Genomic DNA, 15613 nt, shown 5'->3' on the forward strand with positions numbered 1-15613 from the left:
TAAAACCAGCCAGAGGCTTTTCCAGGCTCGAGGCCAAGGGACTGCCCAGAACTGCTGTGTCCCTGAGGTTCTGTCTTTGAGCATCACGGTGGTGGAGGCTGAGGGAGCCATCAGCAGCTGGAAGGCTACAGCAGCTGGCAAAGTCACCCAGCACTCCTCTACTTTGGGAATCACACAAGCTTGGAATGTTAATTTGATGGGAAGTGCTGCTCTTGCCTTGGACTGAGACCCTCCCAGCGAAACAGCTTCTAGAGTGGGGTAACAGTGTTGTGCTGCACCCGAGCAGCTGTTCCCGTTCTACACCTGCCTGGGGGGGAACTTTAAATTTGTATTTAGTCTTGCACTGAGTTTATGCACAGGAGTGACCTTCTTCCTTCAGCTTCTGGGCTGCTCCCCCACAGATAACCCCATGGGGGATCTTTCTGGAGTTTTATCCCCTGAGGTCCCGGGTCCCTTCCCATCTCTGAGCTTCCAGTGCTCTGGGAGGCCCCGGAGGCTGTTGAGGCTGCGTTGCCTTTGCTCTCATTTGGAATATCAAAAAAGTAGATCTTCATTAGTGGATTAAGACTTTCCAGCACATGGACATTCCCAGTGGTCAAGGGGGTTGGTTGCTAGAAGAATCTGTTGGTACAAATACCAGCTTATGCAGGCTCTGGCCTGGCTGTGATGGCCCAGAGAGGTGTGGTGCTGTTTGGGGAATGAGATCAGGGCTCTTTCTTCTTCCCAGGAGGCATTTTGTGCACAGGCCTGCCTTCTGTACTATTCCACAAAAACTTGCTAAGGCCTGGCCATCATGATGGACACAGGGAATGATCAGGCCAGGAAGGAAAATTAACTAGTACTGACACCACTGAATGCACAATTATGGCTGGATGGGGCCTTTGTTCAAAAGGCACTGTGCCCATGTTGAACTTCTTTTAAAAAATTTTTAATTGCTTCTTCTTGAATTGCTCCCACATTTCAATAATTCAAGGCTAGGACACAATGATAATTTTATTTTTAGTTGTTATGTGCAGTTTTATTGTATTTTGTGTTCTCTTCAACCTCCAGTAATTACTTCAGTATCCACAGTGACAAAATGTGGCACAAACATGATAAGACCTTGGTGTGGCAGCAGTTCCCTTGCTGTGTAATCAGCTTCTCCTTCCAATTGAAGGTGTATTTACCTACAAATGACACATCTCATCATGGAGTTTGTTTCAATCATCTGTAGCCTTTGAAAGTCCTCTACAAGCTTAAAATGTTGGTTGCTTTTGGGTACATCGAAGTAAAATGTTTTAACACTACCTGTAAAATACTAGGGCACACTTCAGAGGTGTCTGCTTTCCTCACATGAAATAGTAACTACTATTTTCACAGCAGGAATTCTGTATTTATTCCTTCTGGAACAGAGTGATGGGAGGATACTCTGCCATCATTATGAGATCAAAAGGGGCAATGCTGGTTTTCTTTCCCAGGGAAAATGTGCGTTTCTCTCATGTTGACCAGGATGTTTGCTGATTTATTCTCATCTCTATTTCAAATGTTAGGATAAAAATACACTTGCCACTTTTTGTGTTACAGCACAAAATGTCCCATTTCCTTATTGGTTTATTTTATTGCCCAAAAGGACTTTGATCTGCCAAGCTGAAAATGATAAGCACATTATATAGTTGGTGGATTGCTCTCGAAGGCTTATTCCAGTCTTTTCCTTTGCTGTCAGTGAAGCATTTGTTAAGGAAATAACTAACATATGATATGGCAAATGAGATGATTCTTTACAGGTTTTCTGTATGAGAAACAACCATCTGGGTTTGCCTTCAGGAGGAGATTTTTTTCTGCAGTGCTCATGGCGCTTTCTAGAGCCCTGGTTTTTGCTTTGGTCAGCTGGGTTACCTTCACCTGTCCTGAGGCACAAAGTAAGTACTCTTATTCTTCATGAGCATTTTACTGCTTTTATTGAAATGGAGCAAAATTAAATATATTAAATCCATACAAATCACAGTCCTAGAAGTCTGAGACACATTGATTTGTTGCTTGATAAACTAACATCTAAACAAGCCATCTTGGTGCCCATGGAAGTGGTCTGGGGGCTTTCAGGAGCTCAGTGCTGACAAGCTGAAAACCATGCTCTTATTTTCTTTGAACTTTTGGGGGTTTGGTTATTTTATATTATTATTTTATATCGTTATTTTATATATATTTGCATCAGACCTTAGAAAAAATACTTAGGCTGAAGTTGAGCCTGAGGATGGATAGTTTTGAAGTTGGGATCAGTTAAATTCCATGCTGTTGCTGTTCTACTAAATCAGGTTGGAGTATTTACCATTGTTACACATGATATTTGTAGTGGTAAGGAACTCCATTAAAAGTTTTCCTTATTGTATTGAGGCTTCCAGAAAGTGAAAACTGCCAATTTTTTGATCTTTTTCACTAGTCCAGAGCCCAGGTTTTTCAACACTCAGAGATGGAGGCAGTGAATTAGACCCATAACCAGCATTAGACCCATACAGCTGCTGACTGTAGAAATATCCTCTGGGATTTTATTCAGTTACTTCTGTAGAAATCTGTCCACTGCTCATTTTAAATGAAATCCTGTAGAGTGATACAGGCATGAAAGGGATCCACCCAGCCAGGCAAAAAGAGCCCACTGTTTGTTTACCACCTGTCCCTTTGAATCTATGGGAAGGATGGCAAGGAGAAGAGTGGGAACATTCTTAAAACCACGAAAATGAATTCTAGTCAGGGGAGGGGGAAAAAATCTGGCAGATTTCTGGATTTCTGTGTTTACAGTTTGCACCTGTACAAAAAAAAAGTCTCACTTTTATCACACAGAGCAGATGTAGAGAGAGGTGTCTGAGATACAATTAACCACTTAAGAAAGTGACTTCTCATGAAAAACCTGTATTCCCAAAGTGCCACCTTCTCTGAAAGTTTAAGGAGAGGAAATTTCAGGTAAATCTGTCAATGTGCCTTTACCCTGGGGAGCAGCTTTGTGTTGACAGTTTTCTTGGGAGCAGAAAACATTTACAAGGCCAAGGTACAGAAGCAGTTTCGATTATGATTTCCACAAATGTTTCAGCAGGACACTAATGAGCAGTGACTCATTCTTGGCAGGCTTAGATTGGGTCCAAGCCACCAATATTTGCTTACACCATGCAATGTATTGTTTTAAACTCTTCAAGGTTTATGATAAATGTCTTTGAGCTTAATTTGAAGTCTTGTGTGCATCTGGTTTTACAGAGCATAAGCTTTTTGACCTTGTACTATCTCTGTGTTCTTTGTACGTGACTTTTGTGTTTCTTTTTAGAAACCACAACTATAAACTGTGATGTGCCACCTGCCACACTTGAGCTGACAGGCTTTCTGGATGGATACACAGGTAAAATTAGGATTCCAGCCTAGAATTGTCTGATCTTCTCCTAAATGCACATAGTACTTTAATGCTTCACTTAGCCAGTGTATTTTAAAATGAATCTGTATTATTCATTGATTTACAAGTCTTTGTGGCTGGATGCAGCAGCTGCCTATGGACATAGTGCTTGGTAGAATAAATAAATATCAAACCCTGAATTCCCTGATCCAGGCATCTTGTTGTCTGAACAGACAGATCAGGCAATGGGAAAGGAAACAAGTACAGAAAACATTCTCAGTTCACCTTATCCAGTCAGGATTTGATGTCCCTAATGGATATACAAGGCAAAGCATTAAGATATGGCCAAAGCTTCCCTTTGGGATATGTTATAACCCTTAGGATCTCATAGCATCATGCTTCAGGCCCATGCTGACTTTCCACAGGCAATCTGCATTTCTTCTGGCTTTCAGAAAGATCAGAGAGTCATAGAATGGTTTGGGTTGGAAAGGACCTTAAAGCTCATCCAGTTCCAACCCCCTGCCATGGGCAGGGACAACTTCCACTACACCAGGTTGGTGAAAGCTCCATCCAACCTGGCTTTGAGCACTTCCAGGGATGGGGCAGCCACAGCTTCTCTGGGCAACCTGTGCCAGGGCATCACCACCCTCAGAGTAAAGAACTTTTTCCTGATATCTAATATCTCTTTCAGTTTGAAGCCATTTCCCCTTGTCCTGTCACTCCATGCTCTTGTCAAAGTCCATCTCCATGTTTCTTGTAGGCTCCCTTTAGTCCTGGAAGGCTGCAATTAGTTCCCCCTGAAGCCTTCTCTTTTCCAGGCTGAACAATCCAGAGCAGGGTTTTTTTCCAGTCACTGTTGAAGCTGTCAGAGCGTAGCTGCTGTGTCTGACTCTTGAATGGAGAGAGAAAGGAAAATAATTACCTTTCACCCTGATTCCATTTAATTTTTAAGCAGGGAGCAATAACTCTGGCCCTTAGTGGGCACTGTGTGTGTGAGTGAACCTGCTGACATGCCTGTGAATAACCCAGAGGGAGAACCACCTTCCATTTTTCCCAGTACTTCCTTTTATTGGGCTCTCTCTGCTGCAGGTCATACCGTTTCCTAGGCAGCTGCTTTACTTCTTATCTGAGTGTATCCAGCTCAGGCAGCCTGTCAAGTAGAGAGGGATTTTGTTTCCCTGGAATGTTTTCTTCCAGCGCTTTCAGCACAGTAGTGTGATACCACCCAATGCTGTGCCCCTGAGACACAGCCCTGGGGTTCTGTGCTCACTGTCAGCTCACTGGACTTTCCTCTCACACACAGTTAAAAGTCCAGTGTCTTTGGTAGCTGCCAGTATTCCAGACACTCCCTGCTGGTGAAGAAGACAAGCTCATATTCCTTAGGCACTTGGAGACCAAGAGCACAAGACTCTATGTGGAGATTAGAGATGGAACTGGTACAGAAAGGGCTTGCCAGCCTAAATTAGTAGTGGTGGAGGACAAAGCCAGTGGAGTAAGAAAGAAACACAGCTAGCAAGTTTCCTGAGGATCGTGGAAAACATCTGGGATGTTCAAGAAAGATTTTAGAGGGGAGAGGGGATTATGGGTTTGCAATACAGGTAATGTGTTCCATGAGAAGCTAAGTGTGGTTTCATAAACACAAATAGGTTGATCACATGAGTAAGGGAGCTTTATTTAGTAAAATTGCCAGTAGCACCACACTGGATGGTTTAAAAAGATACATTTCAGGCACAGATTTGGTGTTTAACCAAGCAGGTAATGCACTCACTACTGAAATGAGTCAGTCTAACAGGAATCCTGATAATTGCACATAACAAGTCTTTGTATTTTCAAGAGATCAGTTCCTAAATGTGTGGTTGTAGAAAATCACATAAAAACTGATTCAAAGGTTGCAGAGTTTTGTGTTTGTGTTGTGTACAAACAGGAACAGATTAAAGGAAGGGCCATGGACTCACCATTCTGTCCCAAAATCAAAATGAAACAACCACAAGCCTGAGTCTGGCTTCACACTGGATTCCACCTGCTTGACAGATTTAACTATGAGATGTGAGATGCCCTTGTGTTTGGAAAATACTGAAACTCATCCCAGGCAGCCCTGACTGGCCTCTTGCTGATTTTGACCACATTCCCTGACTTTGATTACACTTTGGTTACATTTTCACAGCAAATGTGAAAAGACAGTTTCTCAGCATGAAGGGGTTTTCAAAAAATGGTGGAGATTCAGGTTTGAATGATGCCAAGCTTTTTAATTCTGGAGATGCTGTGTGAATATATTGGGAAAAAAAATGGGTTTCAGTGGTTTTAAAAGCATATCAATGCCCTTGTGCAGAGCACTTAAGGGCACTTTAACAGATCTTACCGTTTAAAAACACCAAAATAATATAAAATGTAACCAAAGGTAACCAGTTGTCGATACATATGAAACAAATCTAAGGATTTTTTTTCCATAAAACAACCTAATTTGTTACACTTTCTCTTCCAGGTGATATAGAATGGATCACAGATATCCCAGCCGATGTAAATTTGGCATTAACATCACCTATATTCCCTGAACACTTGAACTATGTGCAGCTGGAATATAACTCTGCATTTAGGAATGCAACTGTGAGGACTTCCAAGGCACTGGATGTTGAGACTCTCCAGGTATTATTTTTACTGCATTTAAAGCCTAAATAGAAAGGTTTTCTTGAAAGGTGAGAAAAAAAAAAAAGCAGCACTAAGATAATGAATTGGAATACTTTGTTCTCTCAGAGGTTGGCATTTCAAAAAAAGTGACTTGTAAGAATAGAATTCAGTATCTACCTCTCAGAAATACCTGTTAAATGTCTGTGTCTGTCATCTGACAGTCAAGACAGGTCCTTTCCTAATCATGTGTTGTCATGACAGCTGTAAATACACAGCTAGGACAGGTGTCACTTGTCTTACAACTCATCTCCCAGCAACGTGGATTATTTCATCAAAGGGAGGTGGAGCAGGTATAATTTATAGAAGGTAAGCCTTAGTCATATGAGTGTTTATACAAGCTTTAACTTCACATGTGAATAAATCCGTTGGCCTCTGTTGCTTGATGCACAAAAGGATAGATCCTTCTTCCTAGGCCATCCTTGTTTTGTAGGACTACCAGGAATTTAGAAAGCAGTATCAATGTTTTTTCCTGGCTACAGTTGCCCTAAATATGAAAATGGGGTGGTACTGCAAAGTAAATAGAGACAATTTATCATGTATTTTATACACTGCCATTTCAGAGCAGCCCTGGACTTGGCAGAATTGAACCAGGCTTGTTGTAAAAACCACTGTTACAATCCACGTTTGTAAGTGATGAAAATGGATTTATGACTTCTACATTTCTCATTTGGATATTTTCCAAGTGGATTAAAACACTTTCTGTGCTTTTTGTACGTGTTCTCCTGTTCTCTGTCAACTTTCTGTTGGGGAGAACAGTCAGTCAGGTACAGGGATGGTGGGTGTCATCAGTAGGTGAATGGAGTCAAATAAACCTTAAAATTAATGCTCTGTAATTACTTTGCTATGTATTGTAAGCAGAGTGTTTTGGTACAGCCCACCTGAGGATTCAACTCCTAGAAGTAATTTTGTATAATTTTGACATAAATGATCTTTGACAGTCATATTGTGAGTTCCTAGATGATATTATTTATTTGCTTGTTTTGTTCACTTTTAGAGTGAATTTGTCTGGTATACCATTGTTTGCCAGAGGATTGGAACAGTAAGTAAAAAACATGTTTTACCCACTGTATTTTTGGTCTAAGCTTAATGCCAGGTTACCATTTTCTGAAATACTATTTAATTTAAAGTTAAGATGCAGGGAGTTCAGAGTACCTTGTAGAAGATAATTTGTTATAATCTACCAATTGGAATGAGTGATTTTGTTCACAGGTAAATTTTTAAAAAAGTTAATTTTAGCATACTTTTGCAAACTCCATTACTAGTAAGGGTGACCTAACTCTCTCCATACAGTTTGTAGAACTGAAGGGGTGTCTCTGAGGCTCTCATTTGACAGGATGAAATGAAATGTTAGCAGAGTGGTGCTGCCTCACTGTTGTCATTTCTAACCTGCCTTTTTGCTTCCATCACAAAGAGTGCTCCGATAGAGAATCCACGGAACGTAGAAGTAAAAGACTTAAATGACAATGCTCCAAAATTTCAACAGACTAATTATAGTGCTTCGGTATCAGAGGTGGGTTATGGCAGATGTCTGTACTTTTTTCCTTGGGATATTTTTAAATTGCTTTTTGGGGAGGTTCTAATGTGACCACACCGTTATCAGTTCATTCCCTGCACTTTTAATGGGACTTATCTACACCGTGGATGTGGAAAAGAAGGGCTGGGCTTGCATGTCCAGCTGGGGGTGTGGGGTGGAGGGGAAATAGTCAATAAAAATGGCAATGGGAAGGGATTTGCTGAGGAGGTGGCACAACTTCCCTGCCCCAAGTTAGGAAGGATGTCGAAAGGGTCTCGTGACTGAGCGTTTGCTGATCTTTGTTTCCTCTAGGTGGCTGAAATAAGTTTCACTGTTATAAAAGTGGAAGCAAAGGATGATGATTTTTCACCCCAATTCAACATCCTCACTTACAGTCTCTCGGTGAGTGCCCTGTGTTGGTTGGAAACTGAGGACACCAGTTTGTATTTCACAGATTCACAGCCTGGGACCTGATCCCTGTGTGCTCTCTCGTGCTGTGTGGTTGAGATTAAAAACCTGCAAAAAGCCAAAAGGCCATTTAAAATTAGAGTTTATACCCCAGGTGAGGCCTGAATCTTGTTTCTTAAAGTTCATTAAATGATTTGTGGCACTCTCCAGCTCCAGCCAAGGAAATCAGTGGTCCTTTGTAGAAGCAGGAGTGAAGCAGTTTCCCTTCTTTTTAAAGTTTGTCTTTGGCTTGCTGTTCATCTCCAGTCCTGGAGCCAGCTGGAGTAGGATTATTTCAACTAGCTTCAGATATCTGCAGTGGAAATCTTCACCTCTGAGCTTGCTGTCTCTGCCCCTTTCATAGTTGGTGAAGGGGCCATTCCTCTGATGTGCTTTAGTTGTTGACCACAGGATGAGATAAATCAGGTAGAAATTCTGTTGGCACTGACAGGAGAGGCAATAGAATGTGTGGTGGTGGTTGAGAGATTCCTGGTCCTTTATGAAAAGCAGTCCAATAACAAAGGGGAGAAAAAGAGAAAAGAAAATGTATTTCATCTTTAATCATATAAAATATTTGATTTATTCATTCAATAGGGTCCGGACTCAGATTACTTTTATATAAGGCAAGGAGATGGAAGCGTCATAGTGAATAAAACACTGGATTACAACAAGGTCCACCTTTTCAATTTAACAGTCCAAGCAAAGGTATGGTACAAATTAAAAGAAGAACGAGACCCACAATAGTTCCACAATGATAGTTCCTCTGTTATAACATCCCAGTTTCTACAAATTTAGAACTTTGGGAGTTCCCAAACCAGAAGCTGTGGCTGCATCTTGGCCTGTACTGCAAAGTAGCACATTCTTAATATTTGAGCCACTGTTTAAGTTTCCTATCAAATACCAGCCCAAGTTTCTTTCTGGGTGTGTTTCTCTGAGTATAAATATTGTACATATTTATTCCCCACTATTCTCACACATATTCACCTATTCATTATGGCAGACCTATCATACTTTTGCTGCATCTCACCAGGTTCTTTGTGTGCCTTTTTTTGAGATTTGAATGTGTGTTTGCTTTTATTTCCTGTTAGAACTAAACCCACATGGTTTTGCTGCAGTTATTGTGTATCTAGCAAATGTACAGCTGCAGCAAATGCACTGTTACCAAGTTCTACTGCTGTGTAACACCTGCCTGATAGGAAATTAATAACTAAGAACAATCACCCATTGATAGTTTTGTTCCTAGAACTGGATTTTCAGAAATGGAAAAATCTGACAGGGTGAGAGTTCTTAGACCCTGTAAAATACATGTAATAATATTCAGCTGTATTTTCCACTGAGACATGGCTCCTTCATTGCAGTGTTTCTTATTTTCTTCTTTCCCTTGGGATGCAGGAACAATTTGGAGACCAGAGTGACACTGCATCCTTAATAATTAATGTAGAAGATTATGATACATTGAACCCCTATTTCAGCCAACCTGTGTACAATGGGAATATCAGTGAAATCCAGGTAAAAGCTTTTCACTGGATGCTTTTGTGTTTGGAGGAAAGGAAAGAAAAGGCAAAAATCCAAAATACCTGTTCTAAGAGGGCTTTTGCTCTAAACTTGAAAGGGCAACTGACTGTCCATCAGTCCTGAAATTAGCTGCCTGTTTTCAGTTTTAAATAATGTAATTCCTTCACACTGCATTACACTCAGGTAGGCAAAAATAAGAATGTGAGTGGTAATCTGTGGTTTATATGATATTGTAATTTTTTTTTTCTATATTGGGTAGAAATTTCTTGGGGGAATGTATTTGTTTGGCTCAGGCTTCTGGATGTATTAACATTAAAAAAATCACAGTATGGTATTATCAGAGTAATCCACTAAAATTAAAATAGTTAATTATCTGTATCCCTATTTCTTTGTCATTGTCTTCATGTTCACATATTTTAAACCACAAATACTTGTAGTGTTACACCCTTGATGTCCCTTTGGTTAGAAGTTCATCTTCAGTTGTCTGAAGGGATAATTTTAGCTCTTCTAAAATGTTTTTATCTTGTAAATAATTCTTTTTCTTAGGGCTGCAGTATAGACTTGCATGTTGTTTGCCAGGAGAGGAAAGGAAAAGAACTGAAATATTCAACATCCTTAACATAAATTCCATCTGTGACTGCAGCTCCATAATCTGGTGTTTCTCAAACACAGTGTAACCATTTTGGTCATAGTTTTCCTCTGGAAAGCACGGATGGCAAAGAAAGAATTTTTTTCTGGATCCCATTAAGTGCATGTTTCTTCTTTTTTTAATCAAAATTATGACTTATCCAATGAAAAAAGTTAACTTTGTGTATTTTTTCTTCAAGTTAATCAAGTCAATGTATGTTCTCTAGGAGGGTGCTCTGACTATTCTCCCAGAGGCCATATTGGCTCAAGATGGAGACAGAGGTATAAATGAACCAGTAGTTTACAGCATCAAACTAGGTAAGAGCCTTCATTTCCTTCTAGACATTGCCACATTAACTGATAATATTCCTGAAGAGAATAAGGAAGTGAAGTGTTCATTCAGGTGTCTTAACTGCACAGAGCTTCACCACAGTGCTGCTCCACTTAAATCAGCTTCATTTCGGTCACTTATTGCAGGGTCCAACTATTTTTAAAATGTTTAGGTGTTCTTGAACTTCCTGCAATAAACAATTCCTGATTCTGAGTGTAAGTCAGTTTAGAGGCTTCAATTTGAGCAAAGAATTTCCATTCAGGACCATCTAGAGAGATCAATTCCATCAGGAGCTTTACCTCCTCCTGAAGGAATTGCCAAAAACTCATGAAATGCTTAATTTGAGACCTTGAAGTGTGAATGAATTTCCTAGGAATTGTTTTGAGGACAGAGTCCCTGGGGAAAAAAAAGCCTTTTTTCTGGAATGTCTGTTCATTTTTGCCATGGCTAAGAAGATAACACTCATTTAAAGGACAGAGCAGATTTACTGTTCTGGTTCATTCTCATCAACCCTCTGAAATTTGTTGCTTTTCAGTGAACCCCCCGGCCTATAACAACAACTTCTCCATCAATGCAAGCACTGGAGTGTTGAAAGTAGAGACTGCCATTGACAGAGAAATATGTCCCTCTCTTGTGGTGGCCATTCAGGTACTGATTTCTTTAGTGTGTTAACTCTGAATCTCAATTTCATAACATCATATGTAAATCCAACCTGCTGGTAACAGCATTTCTCACAGTGATGTCAAAGGGCAACTGGCATCAAGGCTCCATCCTGGCATTTAAAATAAAAGAAAAAGAAAAGGAAAATTCGTTCACTGAAAACAGGCAGTTGTGTCATGTCCTTGTGTTAAGCCAGAACAGCTCGTTGTTACCAAGATGTGGAATTTACAGCTGCAAACTCTGCTCTCCAGGCAGCCCAGCAAGACAAGAGTTTCAAAACAGCTGATGCAGTAGTTCTGGTGACTATTGAAGATGTGAATGACAATCCTCCAGTGCTGTCCCAATCAAGTTACAATGTCTCAGTTCTGGAAAATTTCCCAAATGGGATGGAAGTTCTTCAAGTAACAGCTACTGACAAAGATGAGGTAAAAAGCCAGTGTTTTTAATGTTTGCTACAAATATCACGCTTCTGAAATGCAATAAAAAAGGTGTTTGTGTTACACAGGTGCAGCAAATAGAATTGTCTTTTTCTGGCTATCTAAATATGCTTAAGCAAAGCAAACTTAGTTTTACTTCTTTGGGGGGTAGAGTACTTGCAGCCAAAGAATAAATTTTGTCTCTCTGTGAAACTCCTGTGGTTTGCAAATGGTCCCAAACCTGAAAGTGCAGGAGTGCAAAGTGGACATGAAGCTGTGAGTTGTCCTCAGCCTGCATGTTATATTTCTTCCATGTTGTTTGCTCCTCTCCCTCTTTTTGGAACTGTAACCTCTATTAAACCAGAAAATTCAATGTTCTCCATGTGGAAAATAAGAAGAAAGCTCAGTGATTGCCCTATTTTATAACAAATATCATTACTGTTCACAGGGAGGCTTCCAGGGAACGTTTGCTCTCACTCCAGATGACAGTCCCTTCCAACTAAGTCAAGCTGGGATCCTGACTGTGAGGAACTCCACGCTCCTGGATAGGGAGAGAATACCATCTATTCAGCTACAGGTATTAAAAATAAACCTCCTCCTTTCCAAGGCAAACAGGTGAGACCTGATCTGTGCTGGCAAAAGGCTGATTCCTTAGTACAGATCCACAGCTGAACTGAAGAATCAAATCCAGCCTTTCACATCAAAGCTGTCTGGAGGGAAGCACCACCCAGCTTGTAATTCTTGTTCATCCTTCCTACTCCCCGTGGAAGATGCATTTGAACAATGCAGTGATTTCCCTACATGGGTTTTCCAGGTCACTGCCAGAGATCATTTGCCACCTCACAGCGAGGCGCACTCTCCAATCAACATATTGCTGCTGGATGAGAATGACAACAGCCCGACCTTCAGAGGCACACCATATGAACAAGATCTTTTCCTCAACATGACTGCGGGAATGGCCATTCTTCAGGTACTAGAAATACTAAGTAGAAATGACATTTCTGAGTTTTAATGAGTGTGCATGAGTCCTTGCTTAAAGCTGTGTAGAAGTTCTATCTAAAAGGGGATCCTCTGAGTTCAGAAACAATCCACCTTTCATTTCGAAGCTTACACCTGTTGACATTCCATAATCACAGTGTTCTGGATGCTCCAGTCACATCCCAGATCAGGGAACAAATGATACAGGATTTTTATTCTTGATCTTAGATTCTGTGCACCACCCTGAATACCACAAACATAACACATAAAGTAAGATTCTAGATTTTAGTTGTTGTAAGGTGTTTAATGAAAACAATGGTTTTAGAGTCCAGAAACTGAAATAATGATACAATTTTTTTGAAAGGCTGCTGAATGCTGAAGCATTGTGGATCATTTTTAGATACCATGTACTTTTTCTAACATAGTAAATGAGTTAACCAAATAAAACTGGAAATGGGGGGTGAGATATACAGGAGTCACAATCAATGCTCGTACCCAAATGTGCCAATTTAATGGCTCCTGATGAAATCTCTTGAACCATCTGCCTCTGGTGACTTTGGAATTGCTGTGAAACAGGGTTTCTGACATACAAACTTGGTGTCATTCACATGAGTTCCACAGAAGCAGGATTTTGCTCGTGCTGCTGGAATGATAATGTTTGTGCATCAAAGAGCAAACATTCTTACTGAGGTTTAACCCAGGAATTCTGTAGGAAATAGTTTCTATAGGAAAATGACAGTCAAGGCTATAACTGAATTTTGTTGTGGCTATATCTAGCTAAGTATATATATATGTGTGTGTGTGTGTATGTATATGTGTATATATATACATATATATATTATATATATATAATTATCCAGACCTATTATTTGCTATAAATGAGAGGAAAAAAGCCCCACAACCAATTCCTAATTATCTCCTTACCTGAATGCTTTGCTCTACAAACTGCACAAGAAGAAGCAATTCTGTGTTACTTGATAAAAGCACAAGAAATTACAGTAAAATATTTCTTTTTTGTTTTTCCAGGTTGCTGCTGATGATCCAGATGATGGTATAAATGGAGAGATAAGCTTCATCTTAGCTGGTGGCAATGAAGATGGATACTTTGAATTGGATACATCCACAGGACAAATCAGTTTAAAGACAGAAATCCCATTAGGAATCAACCAGCTTAAGAAGTTTGTTTTGTGGATAACAGCTACTGATGGTAAGAGGAGATTTCAGTACAGGTCAACACAGCTATTTCCAGTGAGGAATTTTGGTTTTGGTTTGGTTTTTACCTGAAGGAATGCTGTCAAAACAGGTTCACAGGCTTTATTTGAAAAACACCATATATTTTTATCTGCTCCTTGTACATCCAAACTAATTGCTGCATCTCTGGTAAAACCCTACTTCCTGCTGATGGTGTTGTGTCAAATCTGGTTTCTTTATGGCTGTGGGAAGAACATTAAATAACATATATTTCACACCTTCCTTTGACTTACTGACTGGTGTTGCACAGCAGAGAATACAGAGGTTCAGGCAGAAATTAGAAATTTGTAACTCAGTCACCATTCAATAAGGAGTGAAAGGGAAAGTAAAATGTTTGCACATCCAAGATGCCAAGCCCATTTTTTAGGGTGACCACCACCAACAGCATTTCCCTAGCCACAGTTATTGAGGGTTCCTTTGTTTTAAAAGAATAACAGAGAACTCAGTTAACATTCACAATCTGAATAAGGGCAGAAACAATTGTAATCCAGCAATGTTATCCCACTCCTGGAAGCATGAGAATACAAAGTGGTTTTCAGCCTCATGACTTGGTCAAAATCAGCTCTGTGTCCTCACATTGATGGTCTCATGGACAAAATGGGTGCTGTGGGGAATATGGATACAGAAAGGGATTCCTGAGTCCATCCTTTGTGATCTTGGTTAGGACCTCTTAGGCAGTACCATAACAGTTGCAGTAAGGATTAAAACAAAAAAAAAAAAGTCAGTGACAGTGGAAAAGTGTATTTTTTTATTTTTATGTTTTGAGGCAGTGGGTATTTTATGCATCTGCTGGGAGATTGTTTCCCTTTGCTTGCAGGTGGGGCCATTCCAAGGAGTTCATCAGTGCCAGTACAAATCACTGCAGTTGGAGATTCCAGACCACAGTTCACCCAAAAAACATACAGTGTGTCTGTAGAGGAGGAGCTGGTCAGTCCTGTTGTAGTGACACAAGTAAGAACAACTTTATTTTATCTTTATATAGGACATTCCATAAAATATGTGCTCCCCATGTCCATGTCTCCCTGGGCTATGGATAACTGGATCCTGGTTTTTCTGTGGGTCAAGCTGCACATACAGCACTGAGTACATCCCTCAGATGATGAAACTTATCACCCACAAAGGTGGATTTGCTTCCACTTAAACCTTTGCAAACTTTCCATTGCTTAAAGCTTAAACAGCATCTGCTACCATTTAACATTAAAAAAAACAAACAAAACAAAACCAAACCAACCTCCCAAATCAAACAAAATAAACCCCAGAACTGCTTGAGAAAGTAAACTTCCATGCTTAGCCCTCTGTTGACTTTGGACACTCTCCAAAGCCTATAGTGGCCCAAAGGCCAGAATAGGCAATATTCCTTCATCTGTTGGGGATAAATCTAAATCTCTGTGACATGATGATAGAAGATTTCCCATCAGAGACTGTCATAAAGGCATTTTCAAGGGAGGCTTTAGAACTTGCTCCTCATTTTGCTCAAAAATGCTCAGATGAGCAGGTCACCAGAAGCTCCTTCTGGGATGCAGGTCTGAAGGCAGATGGACAGTCTCCTACCAAAGCAGTGAGAAGATAATGCATTTTGTTGTTTTGCTTTATTGACTTCCTGAGTTAATTTTTTACCTTTTTTATATGAAGAAAGGCAGAACCAAAGGTTAAAGTGCAATCTGTTTATTATGCCCTATGCATATTTACTTTCATATATTAATGGTGTTCCAGTAAAAGACAGTCCTCTTCAGCTGGATTTTTATGTATGTTGTGGTTTGATTTTTACTTCTTTTAATGAATCTGTGAGGTTAGTAAATGCCTGAATGAAAATGAATTAAAAGAAGTAAAACCAAGCC

The 15613-nt window shown here is 40.1% G+C and overlaps 1 protein-coding gene across 1 annotated transcript in view; it reads left to right on the top strand.

The window, feature by feature from the left end:
- Window positions 1-1668: 1668 nt before the first annotated feature.
- Window positions 1669-15613, top strand: part of LOC135410742 (protocadherin Fat 4-like) — a 37111-nt gene continuing 23166 nt past the window's right edge. Inside the window, exons 1-15 of the mRNA XM_064647480.1 lie at window positions 1669-1898; window positions 3290-3361; window positions 5835-5995; window positions 7032-7076; window positions 7449-7547; window positions 7863-7952; window positions 8592-8702; window positions 9390-9506; window positions 10367-10457; window positions 11006-11118; window positions 11382-11555; window positions 11995-12123; window positions 12361-12516; window positions 13551-13731; window positions 14593-14726. Coding sequence (XP_064503550.1) covers window positions 1829-1898; window positions 3290-3361; window positions 5835-5995; window positions 7032-7076; window positions 7449-7547; window positions 7863-7952; window positions 8592-8702; window positions 9390-9506; window positions 10367-10457; window positions 11006-11118; window positions 11382-11555; window positions 11995-12123; window positions 12361-12516; window positions 13551-13731; window positions 14593-14726 — 1743 coding nt within the window. The 5' untranslated portion in view covers window positions 1669-1828. The remainder of the gene's footprint in view (window positions 1899-3289; window positions 3362-5834; window positions 5996-7031; window positions 7077-7448; window positions 7548-7862; window positions 7953-8591; window positions 8703-9389; window positions 9507-10366; window positions 10458-11005; window positions 11119-11381; window positions 11556-11994; window positions 12124-12360; window positions 12517-13550; window positions 13732-14592; window positions 14727-15613) is intronic.

This window comes from Pseudopipra pipra, chromosome 3 (assembly GCF_036250125.1).
Source record: "Pseudopipra pipra isolate bDixPip1 chromosome 3, bDixPip1.hap1, whole genome shotgun sequence".
Lineage (NCBI taxonomy): Eukaryota > Metazoa > Chordata > Aves > Passeriformes > Pipridae > Pseudopipra > Pseudopipra pipra.